This window comes from Alligator sinensis, unplaced genomic scaffold (genome assembly GCF_000455745.1).
Source record: "Alligator sinensis unplaced genomic scaffold, ASM45574v1 scaffold817_1, whole genome shotgun sequence".
Classification (NCBI taxonomy): domain Eukaryota; kingdom Metazoa; phylum Chordata; order Crocodylia; family Alligatoridae; genus Alligator; species Alligator sinensis.
In genome coordinates, this window is record NW_005843128.1 from 213,964 (window position 1) to 227,784 (window position 13,821).

The 13,821-nt window shown below is 43.6% G+C and overlaps 1 protein-coding gene across 10 annotated transcripts in view; it reads right to left on the reverse strand.

Annotated features, from left to right (window-relative positions):
* Positions 1 to 13,821, reverse strand: part of FEZ1 (fasciculation and elongation protein zeta 1) — a 226,388-nt gene that overhangs the window by 107,091 nt on the left and 105,476 nt on the right. For all 10 annotated transcript variants that reach the window (XR_003092141.1, XM_025193905.1, XM_025193906.1 and 7 more), the window contains 2 exons: positions 7,525 to 7,693; positions 5,592 to 5,863 (listed from right to left, as the gene is read on the reverse strand). Coding sequence is in view for 9 of the 10 variants with exons in the window: in XM_025193905.1 (XP_025049690.1) it covers positions 5,592 to 5,863; positions 7,525 to 7,693 (441 nt within the window). In the remaining variant the exon portion in view is untranslated. The remainder of the gene's footprint in view (positions 1 to 5,591; positions 5,864 to 7,524; positions 7,694 to 13,821) is intronic.

Genomic DNA, 13,821 nt, shown 5'->3' on the forward strand with positions numbered 1-13,821 from the left:
CCCTCTTTCCTACCTGGAGCAGGGGGGTGGACCCAATGAACTACCAGGTCCCTTCCGACTCTAGACATCTTTATGCAGTACATGCGTTCCTGGAAAACTGAACATAAATTTAATTTGCATAAAGGGAAGAGCCGCACCCCTCCGCTCCACACCCACTGACAGTTCTCTCTGCTTTGCTTCCTGCTGTAGCCCCAGGAGTGGCCGACGCCACTTGCCTGCAGCTGCTGGGCTGCACCATTTCCCCTCCCCCCCCCCCCCCTCCCCACCCCCCCTCCCCCTCCCCCCTGCCATTACCACTGTCCTTAGATGCCCTTCGCCTCTTCCCCTACAGACTTACCTCACATAGAATGAATTTGGGGTGTAAAAAGGGTAATTGCATAAGAGCAAATTCACATATACAGAAGCTGCTTATAGTGAGGTAAACCTACTTTTGATTCAGGGGACAGCTGCAAGTTACCTCCTGAATTGGACTGGACTGAAATGTACTGGTAGCAACATAGCCATGTTTAAACAGTTCTGTGTACAGGCTAATTAGCTCTGGCTCTAGCTCACTGGCTTGCATCTATATGCACGCATTACTGCAGAGCTGACTAATTAGTAGGCCTGTGTGAGTCGGCAGTTATCCGATCCGGCTTCAGATCCTGCTGCTTTGGATGGCAGCGATCTGATCCAGAGCTCCGGACTGGGTTTCTGCCTCAATCCGGCCAAAGCGGCTCCGAAGCTTCGGAGCCGCCTTGGAGATCTGGCCATAGGGTATAATGGGGGAATCAATGAAATATCTATAACATTGTTGTTTTTTGTCCGATTTGGATGAAATTTGCAGGATTGGTAGCCTCTGCTGAGAGCATGGAACCTGCCAAGCTTCAAGAAGATCGGTGCAGGGTTGTGGGGGGAACTGTACCCCAAATTCTTGAAAGCCAAACATGTCACAGCTGTGTGTTACACCACAGGGGGGTGAAAACTGCAGAGGTGGTGGCCCCCGGTGAGGCCACAGAGCCTGCCAAGTTTCAAGAAGATTGGTGCAGGGGTTTTGGGGGGGGACTGTACCCCAAATTCTTGAAAACAAAACTCCTGTCATATCTATGTGTTATACCACAGGGGGTTCAAAACTGCAGGAGTGGTAGCTCTTACTGAGGCCACAAAGCCTAAAAAGTTTCAAGAAGATTGGTGAATGGGTTTGGGGGGAGCTGCACCTCAAGCTGCGGACAAGAAAAACTCATGACATGGGTGACACTGCGTGTGTTAAGGCGCAGCCGGGTGACAGCTTCAGGGATGGTGGCCCCTGCTGAGACCATGACGCCTGCCAGCTGTTGAGGAAATCGGTGCAGGGTGGGGTTCTGGGGCCCTGCACCCCTAGCTGCTCACAGACAAAACTCGTGCCATGGGTGTTTGTGGGACTGACTCTGTCTGTCTTGGGGCAGTTGATTGTCTGTATTGATTCTTTCCTCTCCTTAGCCTGGTTTCGTAGGTGCTAATTGATAGCAATTAACTGGCTACATTAGCTAGGTCCTGTGTATTGAGCTGGTCCCTGAGTGAATCATGATTGATTGGTAACTGATAACACAGTAGCTTAGCAGCCAGGACTGCAGCAATGTCTCCCCACTCCCCACCCCAAGAACGACACAGTTGCACAAGAAGCTTGAGGGGCAGTTCCCCCCAAACGCCTGCACCGATATTCTTGAAACTTGGCAAGTTTTGTGGCCTCAGCATAGGATACCACCCCTGCAGTTTTCACCCCCCCTATGTAGTAACACCTAGATGTGACATGAGTTTTGCTTTCAATAATTTGGGGTGCTGTTCCCCCCAAACCCCTGCATCAATCTTCTTGAAACTTGGCAGGATTCATGCGCTCTCCAGAGTCCACCATCTCTGAAAATTTCATCCAAATCGAACAAAAAACAACAAAGTTATAGATATTTTATTGTTTCCCCATTATACCCTATGGCCGTATCTCCGAGGCAGCTCCGAACCACTTTGGGAAGCCTAATGAGGCCAGCGCTTTGACCTGGACATGCTGCTTTAGACCCCAAAGCATCCGAAGCTTCTCTGGATCCGAAGCTCTGTCCGAAGCCTCGCACAGCCCTACTAATTAGTTCCACAGTAAAGTGTCACCATCTAAAGGTGGGGCCATATTAGGAGGCGTGGGGCCATATTAGGAGGCTGTAAACTAATTCACTCAGAGTAGTTACATGTGGTGAAATACATATGTAGGTGGTGATGGGGATGGCTGGGGTACAAGGGTGTTACAATGTGGGGGCTGCCTGCTGGTTAGTTGCACATGTAGATGCAGCCAGTGTTGCAGTATTGTACAATGGCTTATTTATTAACTGGAACTGTAAATGATGTGATGTAAACTACTTCTGGTTCAAGAGTTGTGGAGAGCACCTGGAACCATGTCCTGGAGCTTGTTCCTTGAAAGTAATTTTCTTTATTAAATCAGTCTATATATGTGACTTTATCATTTCTCTGAGCTGGTTAAAATCTGCCCTTCTAAAAACCCATTATCCTTGTTCTGCTGACCTCACACCTTTCCTTTCTTAAAATCATGAATTTTCTTATAACATGTTTGTTTGATTTCTCTTCATCCAGGTACACTTACAGAGCAGTACCATCTCCTTTCCCCCAGTCCTGTCCTTCCAAAACAAGCTATACCTCTTATTGTTGATATTCCAAGGCATGGGAGTTTTCCAACAAAGTTTCTGTAATGTCAATTAAATTATAGTTTTCTTTACATATACTGGCTGCATCCACATGAGTGAGCATGTGCCTGCTGTGGCATCTCAGAGCAATCTGAGATGCCACAAGAGGGACAGCATGAAAGAAAAAAATGTTCCCAGCATGGACTCAAAGTCTGATATTGGGAAATCCCAGTACCAAGAGAAACTATGCCAGAAAAAAAGCAGTGCAGGGTGCACTCCCAGAACATGCCCCAAAGAAACTGAAGGCTGGATCCTCCAAAAATACTCTAGCATCCGGCCAGAGCATCTCTATGACTGCCACATGCCCCTGCTGTTCCAGCATGCTGCCTTTAGCGTGCTGTAGGAAATAAAAGTGGGACATGGCTGGCAGAAGTGGCTGAGGCCCAGACTCTGTCCCTAGTAAGCAGGGACTGTGTGGAAAGGTTGTGTCCCCCACCCACCCTCCCCAGGCACAAATTCCCCACCTGCAGCAGCAGCAGGCAGCAGTGGGTCCTCATATTACTCATGGGTCACTACTGGGAGAGACCCCCAAGCAGTGCATGGTGCTGCCTGAGACCCAAGGGCTCTGTGTGGTGCATGGAGCTGGCCTAGCTCTCTGGCGCACACCTTCCAGCAGGACCAGGCTGGCTCCTGATGCCACCTGGAGCTCCCAGCACAGCAGGCAGGATCCAGCCTGGCCTGATGCTGTGCAGCTCCTGCTTGCAGTGCCAGAAGCCCTGGGAGGCAGCAGGAGCTGCCCTGGTCCTGTTTGACGACACACACTAGAAGGCTGGGCCAGCTCTGCATCATGTTTAGTCCCCATGTCTCGGGACACCCAGGGGTCAAAAAAATCCATGGGGAAAAAAAAACAGGAGCAGCGCATACATGGATAGTGCACCCTTGTAGTGTGGAGAATGTCAGACAGTGTGGTATGTGGCTCTGCAAATGTGTTTGCAGTGCCACATACCATACAGCCACACTCATCTGTGGCTGGTGGGTTTTTCTTCACCATCTCTCATAAGCTGTGTCCACATGAGAGTGGATGTTTGGTTCCCCGAGGATGACTAGCAGTGGGACACTGTGCTACTGCTAGTTGTCCCTAGGGAAAGCCTGTGTCATATGCCCTCTGGCTTTGGCCAGCCAGCCTCCTATTTTGAATGGTGCATGCTTTTCCCACATGTGCCACTCCAGGGTTTTGTTCATAGACATTAGGGCTGGAAGGCACCTCATGAGATCATCAGGTCCAGTCCCCTGCCCAAGGGGCAGGAAGTCAGCTGGGGTCAGATCACTCCAGCAAGATAAGCATCCAAGTGTTTCTTAAAGGTATCCATAATAGGTGCTTGCACCACTTCCGGGGGAGTCAGTTCCGGACTTTGGAGACTAGGACAGTAACAAAGTTTTTCCTTATGTCCAGCCTAAACAGTCTTCCAGCAGTTTGTGACCATTAGACCTTGTCTTCCCTTGGGGTGCCCTGGTAAACAGACATTCTCCCAGTTCCTGATGCATACCCCTTATATACTTAGAGGCTGCCACAAAGTCACCCCTGAGGCTTCACTTCTCCAGGTTGAAGAGACCCTTGCCTCTCAGCCTCTCCTCATAAGGCCTGTTCTTCTTGACCTCTAATCATGCGTGTGGTTCTCCTCTGGACTCTCTCAAGCTTCTCCACATCCATTCTAAAGTGTGGAGCCCAGAACTGGATGCAGTACTACAGCTGCAGCCTCACCAAGGCCAAGTAAAGTGGGAGGATGACTTCTTGGGTCCTGCTTGAGATGCATCAGTAGATGCAAGCCAGCGTTTTATTTGCTTTGTTGGCTGTGGCATCACATTAGTGGCTCATGTTTATCTTGTGGTCAATCATGACCCCAAGTCTCTTTCGGTCTTGGTGCTCATGAACGTAGCACTGCTGAGCTTGTGTGGTTTTTGGTATGGTTTAAGACAAACAAACAAACAAAAAATGCCCTGCACTGCTCCCTTGCTGTGCAGAGAATAGCTGAAAGTGCAGTATGTGGCACTGCAGACATGTCTGTGGTGCCACATACTTCATGGCCATGCTTGTCTGGACATAGCCATAAGGACTTTGTTTAAAAGTCTTCCTTCCCAGATTAGTCAGGTGATGCCCAAAGATGCTCTTTCCAATCTCCATCAGATAGAACCTACCTTTGAAAACAATAAATCAGATTCTCTAGGACATCAGTCCAATGTCAAAGAACCCAAAATCAGATAAGCAAGAAGGAAGGATTAGTGATTTTAGGGATGGATGAGTTTCAGCAGGGCTGTTCAACTTAGTTGATCCTACAGGCAGAATCTGGACCACCTCTGATGTTCCTGTGAGCATGGTTGCTCGATCCACTACATTAGTGGGGCTCTGGCACCCAAGGGATGAATGTCATTGCCCTCCAAGTGCCCCTGCCCTGACTTGAGTCACCAGTGGTGACTGAAGACTTCAAATTCAGCAGAATGCAAAGGGGTGTGTGGCAAGTAGCATTGGCATTCACCCCTTGAGTTCCAGAGCTGCGGCCCACAAGCTTGTCAGTGCAGCAGCTCTGGCAGCTGCACTGACAAGCTTGTGGGCCACAATTTAATTGCTGACAGGCCACAAGTGTTCCTCAGGGCACCAATTGGACAGATCTAAACTCCAGAAATCTTTCTGTGACATCCTTAATTCAAGCTCCAAAGCATGCAGTACACCTCACTGGATTCCAGGTCAGAATGGCAAATAGGTGCATCTATCTCCCTCTAAAGGGAAAAGGAAAGAAATTAAGAAACCTGACAAACAATGCTGCAAATTATATCATGTTTGTTAGGAATCCACCATCCTTTCCCATCTCTCAAAGGGGACAGGTTGACTACAATAGCCAGGATTATAATTGTCATTTTCCAATGTCTTGCTTTACACAGGAAATTCACACATACCTTGAGAGGCATTTGGTTGCTTCTTTCTATTCGACTGCTCTGCAGACTTAGCCCTTTTTCTTTCCTCCTCCTTTTCATCATCTCTCTGTGTTCTTTCTGCTTGTTCTGTACTTCAATCAACACTGTGATGAAGGAGTTTTTCACCTCTTTCTCAAACTCCAGCTCATCTCGCCGGGCCAGCTGCTGCACCAGCTCCTCTGAATAGTCACGTATAGCACCCTCAACACGATCCAGGAGCTCTGACAGCTCAGAAAATGACATTTCTTCCAAACCTTTCATGATCAGAAGAGATGCACATATATTAAAAAACAGAAGTGCAAACAGATGATACTGGGCAAATATTTTGCAGCTTGTAAATGTTCTGCCAGCAAATATCAAATAGGCCACTGCTGCTGAAATTAGTATTTTGCTTCATAAATATTTTCAAGAAGTTTTCCTGAGATCTAATCTAAATCTGTTTTGCTACAACTTAAAACCATTGCTTTGTGTCCTGCCTTTTGCAGGAAGGGAAATAAGTTGTTCTCCCTTTTCTGTAGGGCAAACTTTTGAATATTTTAAAATTGCTATTACAAGTCCACCCCTTTAATCTCCTTTTCTTCAAGACTAACATACCTACCTCTCTCATCCTTCCCTGATGTAGTTTACCTTCTTATTTCTATATAATTCTTGCTACCATCCTCTGGATCCTCTCCAACTTTTCTCCATAATGTTCTAGATGAAGTCTAACAAGAATTTTGAGTGGTGCTGAGCTCAGTATTCTGGAAAGGCTTAGTAGACTGTTGGGTGGCTTTCTGTGTTAATGGAATTTTCTGTTAATAAACTTAATTTTGCATTTGGGGCATTCTTCAATGGCTTGTAATAATAGCTTAAAAATTATAATATGCTATACATAATAGGATACAATATAAAGCAACACAAGTTTGCTGGAATGTAGAACCTAATTCACATTCACTATCTCAATTTCTGAAAACTGGTATGGAATTTTTCCCTGTCATCTGAAAAACACCATGCAAACTATCTGTGGAGGAGCTTTACACTGGGTGCATCTACACATGCAATAAATGTGCCTGAATTTTTTGCATAGAAAATTCAGGTGCACTAAACTGCACCTGGACATGAATCTGAACATTCACAGCAAATTTACTCCAACCAGAGGCAATTCATTCCAGGGCTGCTCTTGCCCATCTCTACTCCCCTGTAGTAGTGAGGGGGAGCTCCAGCCTCCCCCGGATGCCATCCCTGGGCTAGTAGGGCACACATGGCTCAGGCCTGGGCTTCAGGGTGTGGGGGGAAACTTTTCTGGCTCCATAGCACCTCCCTTGCAGCTGTGGGGAAATTGGGGCTGGTTCCAAGCCTTGGAAAGTGGGAGAAGCTGTCTCTGTTCTTGGGCCATCTCCCTCACAGCTGTGAGGAGATTGGGGATAGCCAAGCTATTTAGGGTCTCTGTGTGTCCAGCTCTAATGAGCAAATTACTCTGTGTGAACCTGGCATCACTGCTTTCAGTTCAGAGACTACTGCACACACAGAGCTAAGCAAGGTCTCACTGCATGGCTCTGCCTTGTATAATAGAATAAAAATGTTCCATAATCATTTCTCAAGTGTCACAGTTCCCCTGTGAAGGAAGTAAATATCTTTTGGGGGGATACTTATATTGGAGTTCAGAACTAGTTTTTTAAATCAGTTGAAACAAAAGTTTTGATTTTTTTTCATTTCTTGTTTACTATAGTAAGCTCTCACAACTCATAACCAAGCTTAAGAGTTAAAAACACCATACTGAATAACAACTTTATAGAGAGATATGATACAGATAAAACAGGGCCTTAAGAGAGGGCTTAAGTTATCTTCATTGTAAGCACCCCTGCCAACCTCAATAATTAAAAAAATTCCAGAACCCAAACTGAAACATCTAATGGCCCTTACCATACATTCTTACCTTCATAGGACCAATTGTTGTTAAAGGTCTGTGTCAAATTCTGCATTTCCTGCAAAAGAATTGAATCGGCCTGAGATGAAGTTTCTCCTCCATCATCCTCCTCCAAGATCTCTTCTTCCTCTTCAGGGTCTGGGGAGTTTTGCATCATCTCCTCAATTTCTTCAATTACCTGTTAAAAATAATTAATATTGGTCACTGAATTGTATTGACACAAATGATGATTGGACTACATATTAGGAAACCATTCCTCATATTGAATATACATCATGCTTTTAGAACAAAATCTGAAATCTTCTTTACATACTTATTTAACAGCATTTTAATTTCAGATATTACTACATAAAGCCTAAAGTCCAATAGACATCAACATAATTAGTTATTCAGGAAAAAATATATCATCCAATATAAAAGCAAAGTACATAGAGTCCCATTCATTCTGTATTCTAGGGAGGAGATACCAATTTTGGGTCTGACAGCATGTGAAAACCTTAGTCTAGTTTTATGTGTGTTTGCAGTACAAGAAGACAGACATGGAATATGAGACACCCATATTATAGAACGAGGATTTGTTTGAAGGGCTGCATTGCTTGCCAAGTGAACCTAAATACAGATAAATAAAAAAGTGCTTCCCACTATTTATCCATGTAGAAAAGAGACTTTTGCTTTTCACTATAGGTTTAATGCAAAATTAGCAAAAAACAGAAAAAATGACAAGTAATACAAAAAATCCAGGAATTTACAGAATGGGTAAGTTCCACAGTATCGTGGAGAAAAATAAAGGCCAGTTGCATATATGCATAGATATATGAATATTATTAAAGTTAATAAATAAAACACATCAATAAAGTTAGCAAGTAAGAATACTTTAAATGGCTGAGTAGAGAAATTTTGACCCAATTCACAAATGCATGATTTTCAGAAAATCGGATGACTCCTTGGGATTCTGGCAGCTGAAACTCATAAAAAAAAATGTATACTATATATATTTTATGCTCCCTTTGGAAGGTACAGATTTCTGCATCTGCGTTACATTGGTTCTGCTCCTAAGGTATATCATAAAACTGTACATGTGATTTATGAATATGTTCCTGGAATTATCATTTAGGGCTCTACCAAAAAAAATGATGCCAGGCTTTAAAAGTATTAGAAGCTACTACAGCTTCAACTTTGAACCTGAATAGAGTGAAGTATGCACTGGGTGTCATTACTGACTTGTATAAGGGATATCATCTCTGCAGAAGGAGTGAAACCTGACCTGTCCACCTCATGCCAAGGGGGAAGAAACTGGTTTCTTCCAGGATGGCTGACTTGTTGGAGAGGGCTTTAAACTAAGTGTGTTGAGGGATGTGCGTGCAGATGAGAATGCAAGCCAGGGGGACAGCCAAGCAGGAAGGATGTAGAGAGGGTGGTCAAGGAAGTGTCAAGAGGCCAGAACAATACCGGGGCAATGGGGAACTGGGGATTACCAATGTGGGACCTAAGTGTCTATACACAAATCCTAGGAATATGGGGAATAACTAGGAGGAACTGGCACTCTTGCTAGCAGATAGGGAATATGACCTTGTCAGAATAACAGAGACCTGGTGGGATGCCATGCATGACAGGGATTTTTGACTGCCCTGGAGACGGTGCCCTGTTATAGAAGACTTTTCTGTTGGTAAGGAGATTACTGAGTGGAAGACAGCGAACAGGTAGACATGCAGCAAGTATGGCACCATGGCAGCAAAAACTGTGCATTTGGAAAGCTCTGTAATAACTTTGGTAAAATAAATAATTTTGCCAAGTACTGCAGATCCCAGGAATAAATATCTTAAGTTTATACAGTTGTGAGTATACTAAAGAAGTTTTATGTAGATATGGTGGAATCAACCAAAATTGATGAGAGAGACTGGATTCTGCCAGTGGAAGTGGAAGGAACAACGTTTTCAGTTAAATTGGACACTGGGGCTCAGGTGACTATTTTGCTAGAATATAAATATAGAAAATTTAAATCTGAGACTAAAAGTGAGTCTACTATATATCAATATAACTGGCTATCCAGGAACAAATATACTAGGAAAGGGAAATGCATTGCTGGCATACAATATAGAGAATATACACTCCAATTTATTGTGGTTCCTTGGGAAGTAATGGCAATTTGGGATCTGGCAGCTTATGAGAAACTCAGTCTACCCAAGTGTGTGCCTGCAGTACAAGAGAGAAGAAAACTCATGCCTCCTGCTGATCCTTTAGGCTATCATCAGAAATCTGAACAATCTTCTCAGGAAGAAACCACTTTCCAGAACACAAGAAGCAACCATGTCCTTATGAGAAGAAATGTACCTACAGATACAAATGCAAATATTATTATTTAAAAAGAGAAAATTAATCAAGCAGGCTGTAGGTGATTAACTTTGTGTCATATCCAGAAGTACAGTTGGCCAAAAGTGCAAGTGAAGGAGAACTCATAAAAAAGCAACTGTGTTGGTAGTATATAGGGTATAGCTCAGGTCACCTTTGATGGGTGGCCCACCACCTGCACCATCTTGGAACCAAAAGCCTGCCCCTGTTCCCCTTATATGGTATGTGATATCAGAAACCCCACCCCCAATCCCCTGTCACATGGTGCATGACAACAGTCATCCCCCCCCCTAGGCTGCCTTTTTTGTAGCCATTTTGAAATCCCACCCCCTAGGCTGCCTTTTTTGTAGCCATTTTTACTGCCATGTTGGCCCCAGAAACCCCTGCTCCCATCACATGGTGCATAACACACCCATCACATGGCCAATGACATCAGAAGAGTCACCTATCAGGCCCCAAAGCCCAAGCCTCATGCTGCAGGGCCCACCCTAGACCACAAGGCACAGGCAAAACCTATCAGGTAGTGGGGGATTATGCCCCCTCTAACAACCTATCCCACCATGCTTGACCAGTCAATGGGGGGTTTCAAAGTCCTTGGGCCTCTCTGAAAAAGGTTCTGAACCAACCAGAGTGAGTAGAAGGGTGGGACCTAGACTACAAGCACCCAGTCTGTCTGTTTTCCAAAATGGACCGTGCATTTTTCCGCTAAGGCAGAAAGAGACAGATATGGATTCTTACACTATGCCAGTAAGTGTAAGTTCACCACCAAAACTTGTCAGATGCCTGCAAAGAAAGCATTACCATAGTAATAGTTTTGAGGAGGAGGGGGAGATTCAAAGAGAACAGCCCCTAGCCCACCTGCCTGAGACACCAGAACTGGGTCACGAAGCCCATGTGAATATGCAGTAGTAGGCCTGTGAGCCAGAGGCCCAGGCTCCTGGAGCAGATGTTGAGTATTTAGGAGAGGGGGGTGCCTCATGCTGGACCCTGTGTGGGAAGGTATCAAGAAGGGAGCAGAGATGATGGTAAGAGGCTTCGAGCATGGTGGGGGATCGGGTGGGGGGGCACTTAGGATTTGGTGGAGGGTGGGGTTTGGGACCATGGTAGGGTAGGAGTTAGCTAAGGCTCGAAAAAAAGTGGCTAACTAAGGTTTTTTATTTGAATCCCCTTTGCAGTTAGATGAAGCCTTTTTAATGACTTCAGAAAGCCTACACACCAGCACACCCATTACCTGGACACTGGAGAAAAGAAGCTGCTTTTTTATGAAGAACAGAGAGAGACTTAATATCTTGGAAGGTAATGATCCTTTGACTTTTAGAGGAAAGTTGGGAAGAGAACTATCAGGTCCTGTTTCATGTCAAGAATGTAAAGGTGTCATGAAAGTTCTTATGCATGTTTTTTTTATGGCATAATGAAATATTGTTTGAGAATGAGGCTTTTTGACAAATGTATGGGATGTGTTTTTGATGAGTGTGATCGAGGTAGTCATTAATGTCTTACCTGATTAGCTGAAGATAGAAACCAGATAATTCAGGAACTTTGCAATGAGTTGCATGTGGAAAGTGTTTTAAATGATGCTATTCCATCAGTATATTCTGTGCATTCATCTCACAGGGCATGTGTACACATTCATTAATGCACTGTAGTTACTGCACATTAAATTTAGTACTTGTAATATGAACTACATTGGTGTTACTGAACAGTAGTCCTGGCACACATCTTTTTAGTGATGCTACTGTGCAGTAGCCTAATAATACTGTGCAGTAGCATATTAGCGCTGTTTGTGCTGTGATGTACTACTGCACAGTATTATTAGGCTACTGTGCAGTTACTGTCTTGCATAGACATGCCCACAGAGAAACATTTTTGGGTATAGAGCTTTTAAACATGGTGCATTTTGCAGAAAACCCAAATACTGCTCTTCATGGTTTGATCACTGAGGAAGAAAAGCCTCTGGTGCCCTATACTGAACACTCAGTTGGCACTAGAAAGTATAAAAACCTGCTAAGGAGAAGGGTTTAGCAAAAACAATTTTAAATGTATTTTACTGGTGTTACTTCTGTTTTTTGGGGAGGTAGGGTTTTGGGTGGGGGGAGAGGCTGGTGAGACAGCTTTGTGAATGTGTTGTAAAGATAAAAACATTGACGTAAAACTAAAGCACAACAGCTCTTTTCAGCTAAGCAGTTTTCCATTTGCTTTATCAACTTGGATCTCTAAGTACATTCATATGGGGAGGGGTGAATTAGCTCTGTGAGTGTGTCACAGAGACAAAACCAGCGAGACTTAGCTGTCACTAGGATTATAAAATCCCTTCTTAGGAGAAGGAAGGTTTAGCAAAAAAAATAGTTAAAGAAAGCAAATAATGTACAAATTTGATGGAAATAAAGACTCTATAAAATACATTCTCATCAGTCTCATCTTTCTTGGGGAGGGGGTGGGAGCCTGTCTTGCAGATAAAACCAGCTTATGTAACTAGAGAATCTTAACTTTATTAAAATCATTTTTAACAGTAACTTAAAAAAAACCACAGAATTTGCTATATGCAGCTTATGTTTTTTAATAAAGTTAAGAGAATCTTAACTTTATTAAAATCATTTTTAACAGTAACTTAAAAAAAACCACAGAATTTGCTATATGCATATTTGGGGATAAAGGATTTAACTCTATGAAAACACTTTTCAATTGGAACTTCGCTTTAAAACAGTTTGTTACGTATTTATTATTTTTTACTTTATGTATATACACACTATTTTACTTACTCTATAACTTGATTTTTATTACAAAGACATCTAGTGGGACAACCATATGCAACTTTACCACAGCAAGGCAAAATTTTATTTAAAAAATGGAGGAGTTATTTGTGACTGTGTTAGTGTAAGTACATTAAGTTATACTGTCTGCAACTGTTTTCAAGCAGAACCCCATCTTCTAAAATAGAAAAACAGAACAAAAGTATACCTTCATGTATTCATGCTATAATGAAAGGTCCATTTCCTGAAATAAGCTTTTGAAATGTGGTTTGTGTTTGCATGCATACACTTACTTCTTAGGGAGGGGGCTTTGGGTGGGGGTGAATTAGACCTGTGAATATAGCCCTTCAAGTTAAGTCTCTTTAAAATTTGTAGTGGTTAAGCTTACCTATACATTTCGGAAAGTGAATTATTAAGGCTGAGGCATAATTGTTATATTTCTCAAGTGATCACACACAGTGCCCCCAAAGAAGGAATCTCTGCTTCAGAAAATCAGCTCCTAAAAATACCAAAAAGGTGGGAACTGGGTCAGAAGCCTCTAAAAACACTATAAAAATCACAGAAATGCTCAGCCTGAGGATCAGAAGCCCAAGGATCAGAATGCTAGGAGCAGGACATGGTAAAAAAAAAGAAAAGAAAAAGAAAAGATAGTACGGTTCCTCAGAGGAAAAAGCACCACCTACCCCTGAGAGAACCATGTGTAAAAATGCAAGCATTCATAGCCCCAAAGCTGGTGATCTGGGGCCTGTAAATGAGAAACGCAGGACTGATTGCTCGCATCCTTTTGAGAAACCCAAGAAGAAGGAGATTCTTTATCTGTTTTTGGAAGATCATGAGTATTGTGAAAACAAAAACGGGGTCTTTGGGGAATGTGGGTGCCCATCTTGTCTTGAAAGATCATGATTATTGTGAATATAAAAAGAGGAGTTTTGGGGGGGTGTTAGCAGGTGTATACATTGCAGAAAGTGTGTGCAGAGTGTGTGCTTTGAAAGATCACAAGTATTGCTGGAGCAAAAGGGTAGATTTTGTTCAGAGAGGAAGCAGTCTATATGGTCTTGACAGCAGTGGTGGGGTGCATCGTAAGGGGGGAGGAGGTGATAAACCCTGGGGTAAGAATGGGGGAGCTAAGCAGCAAGTGGTTTCTCCCTCTTAAAGACGAGTGTGGAGAAGGCTAAACTCCTGCTGAGAAAAAAAAACCTCTCCTAGT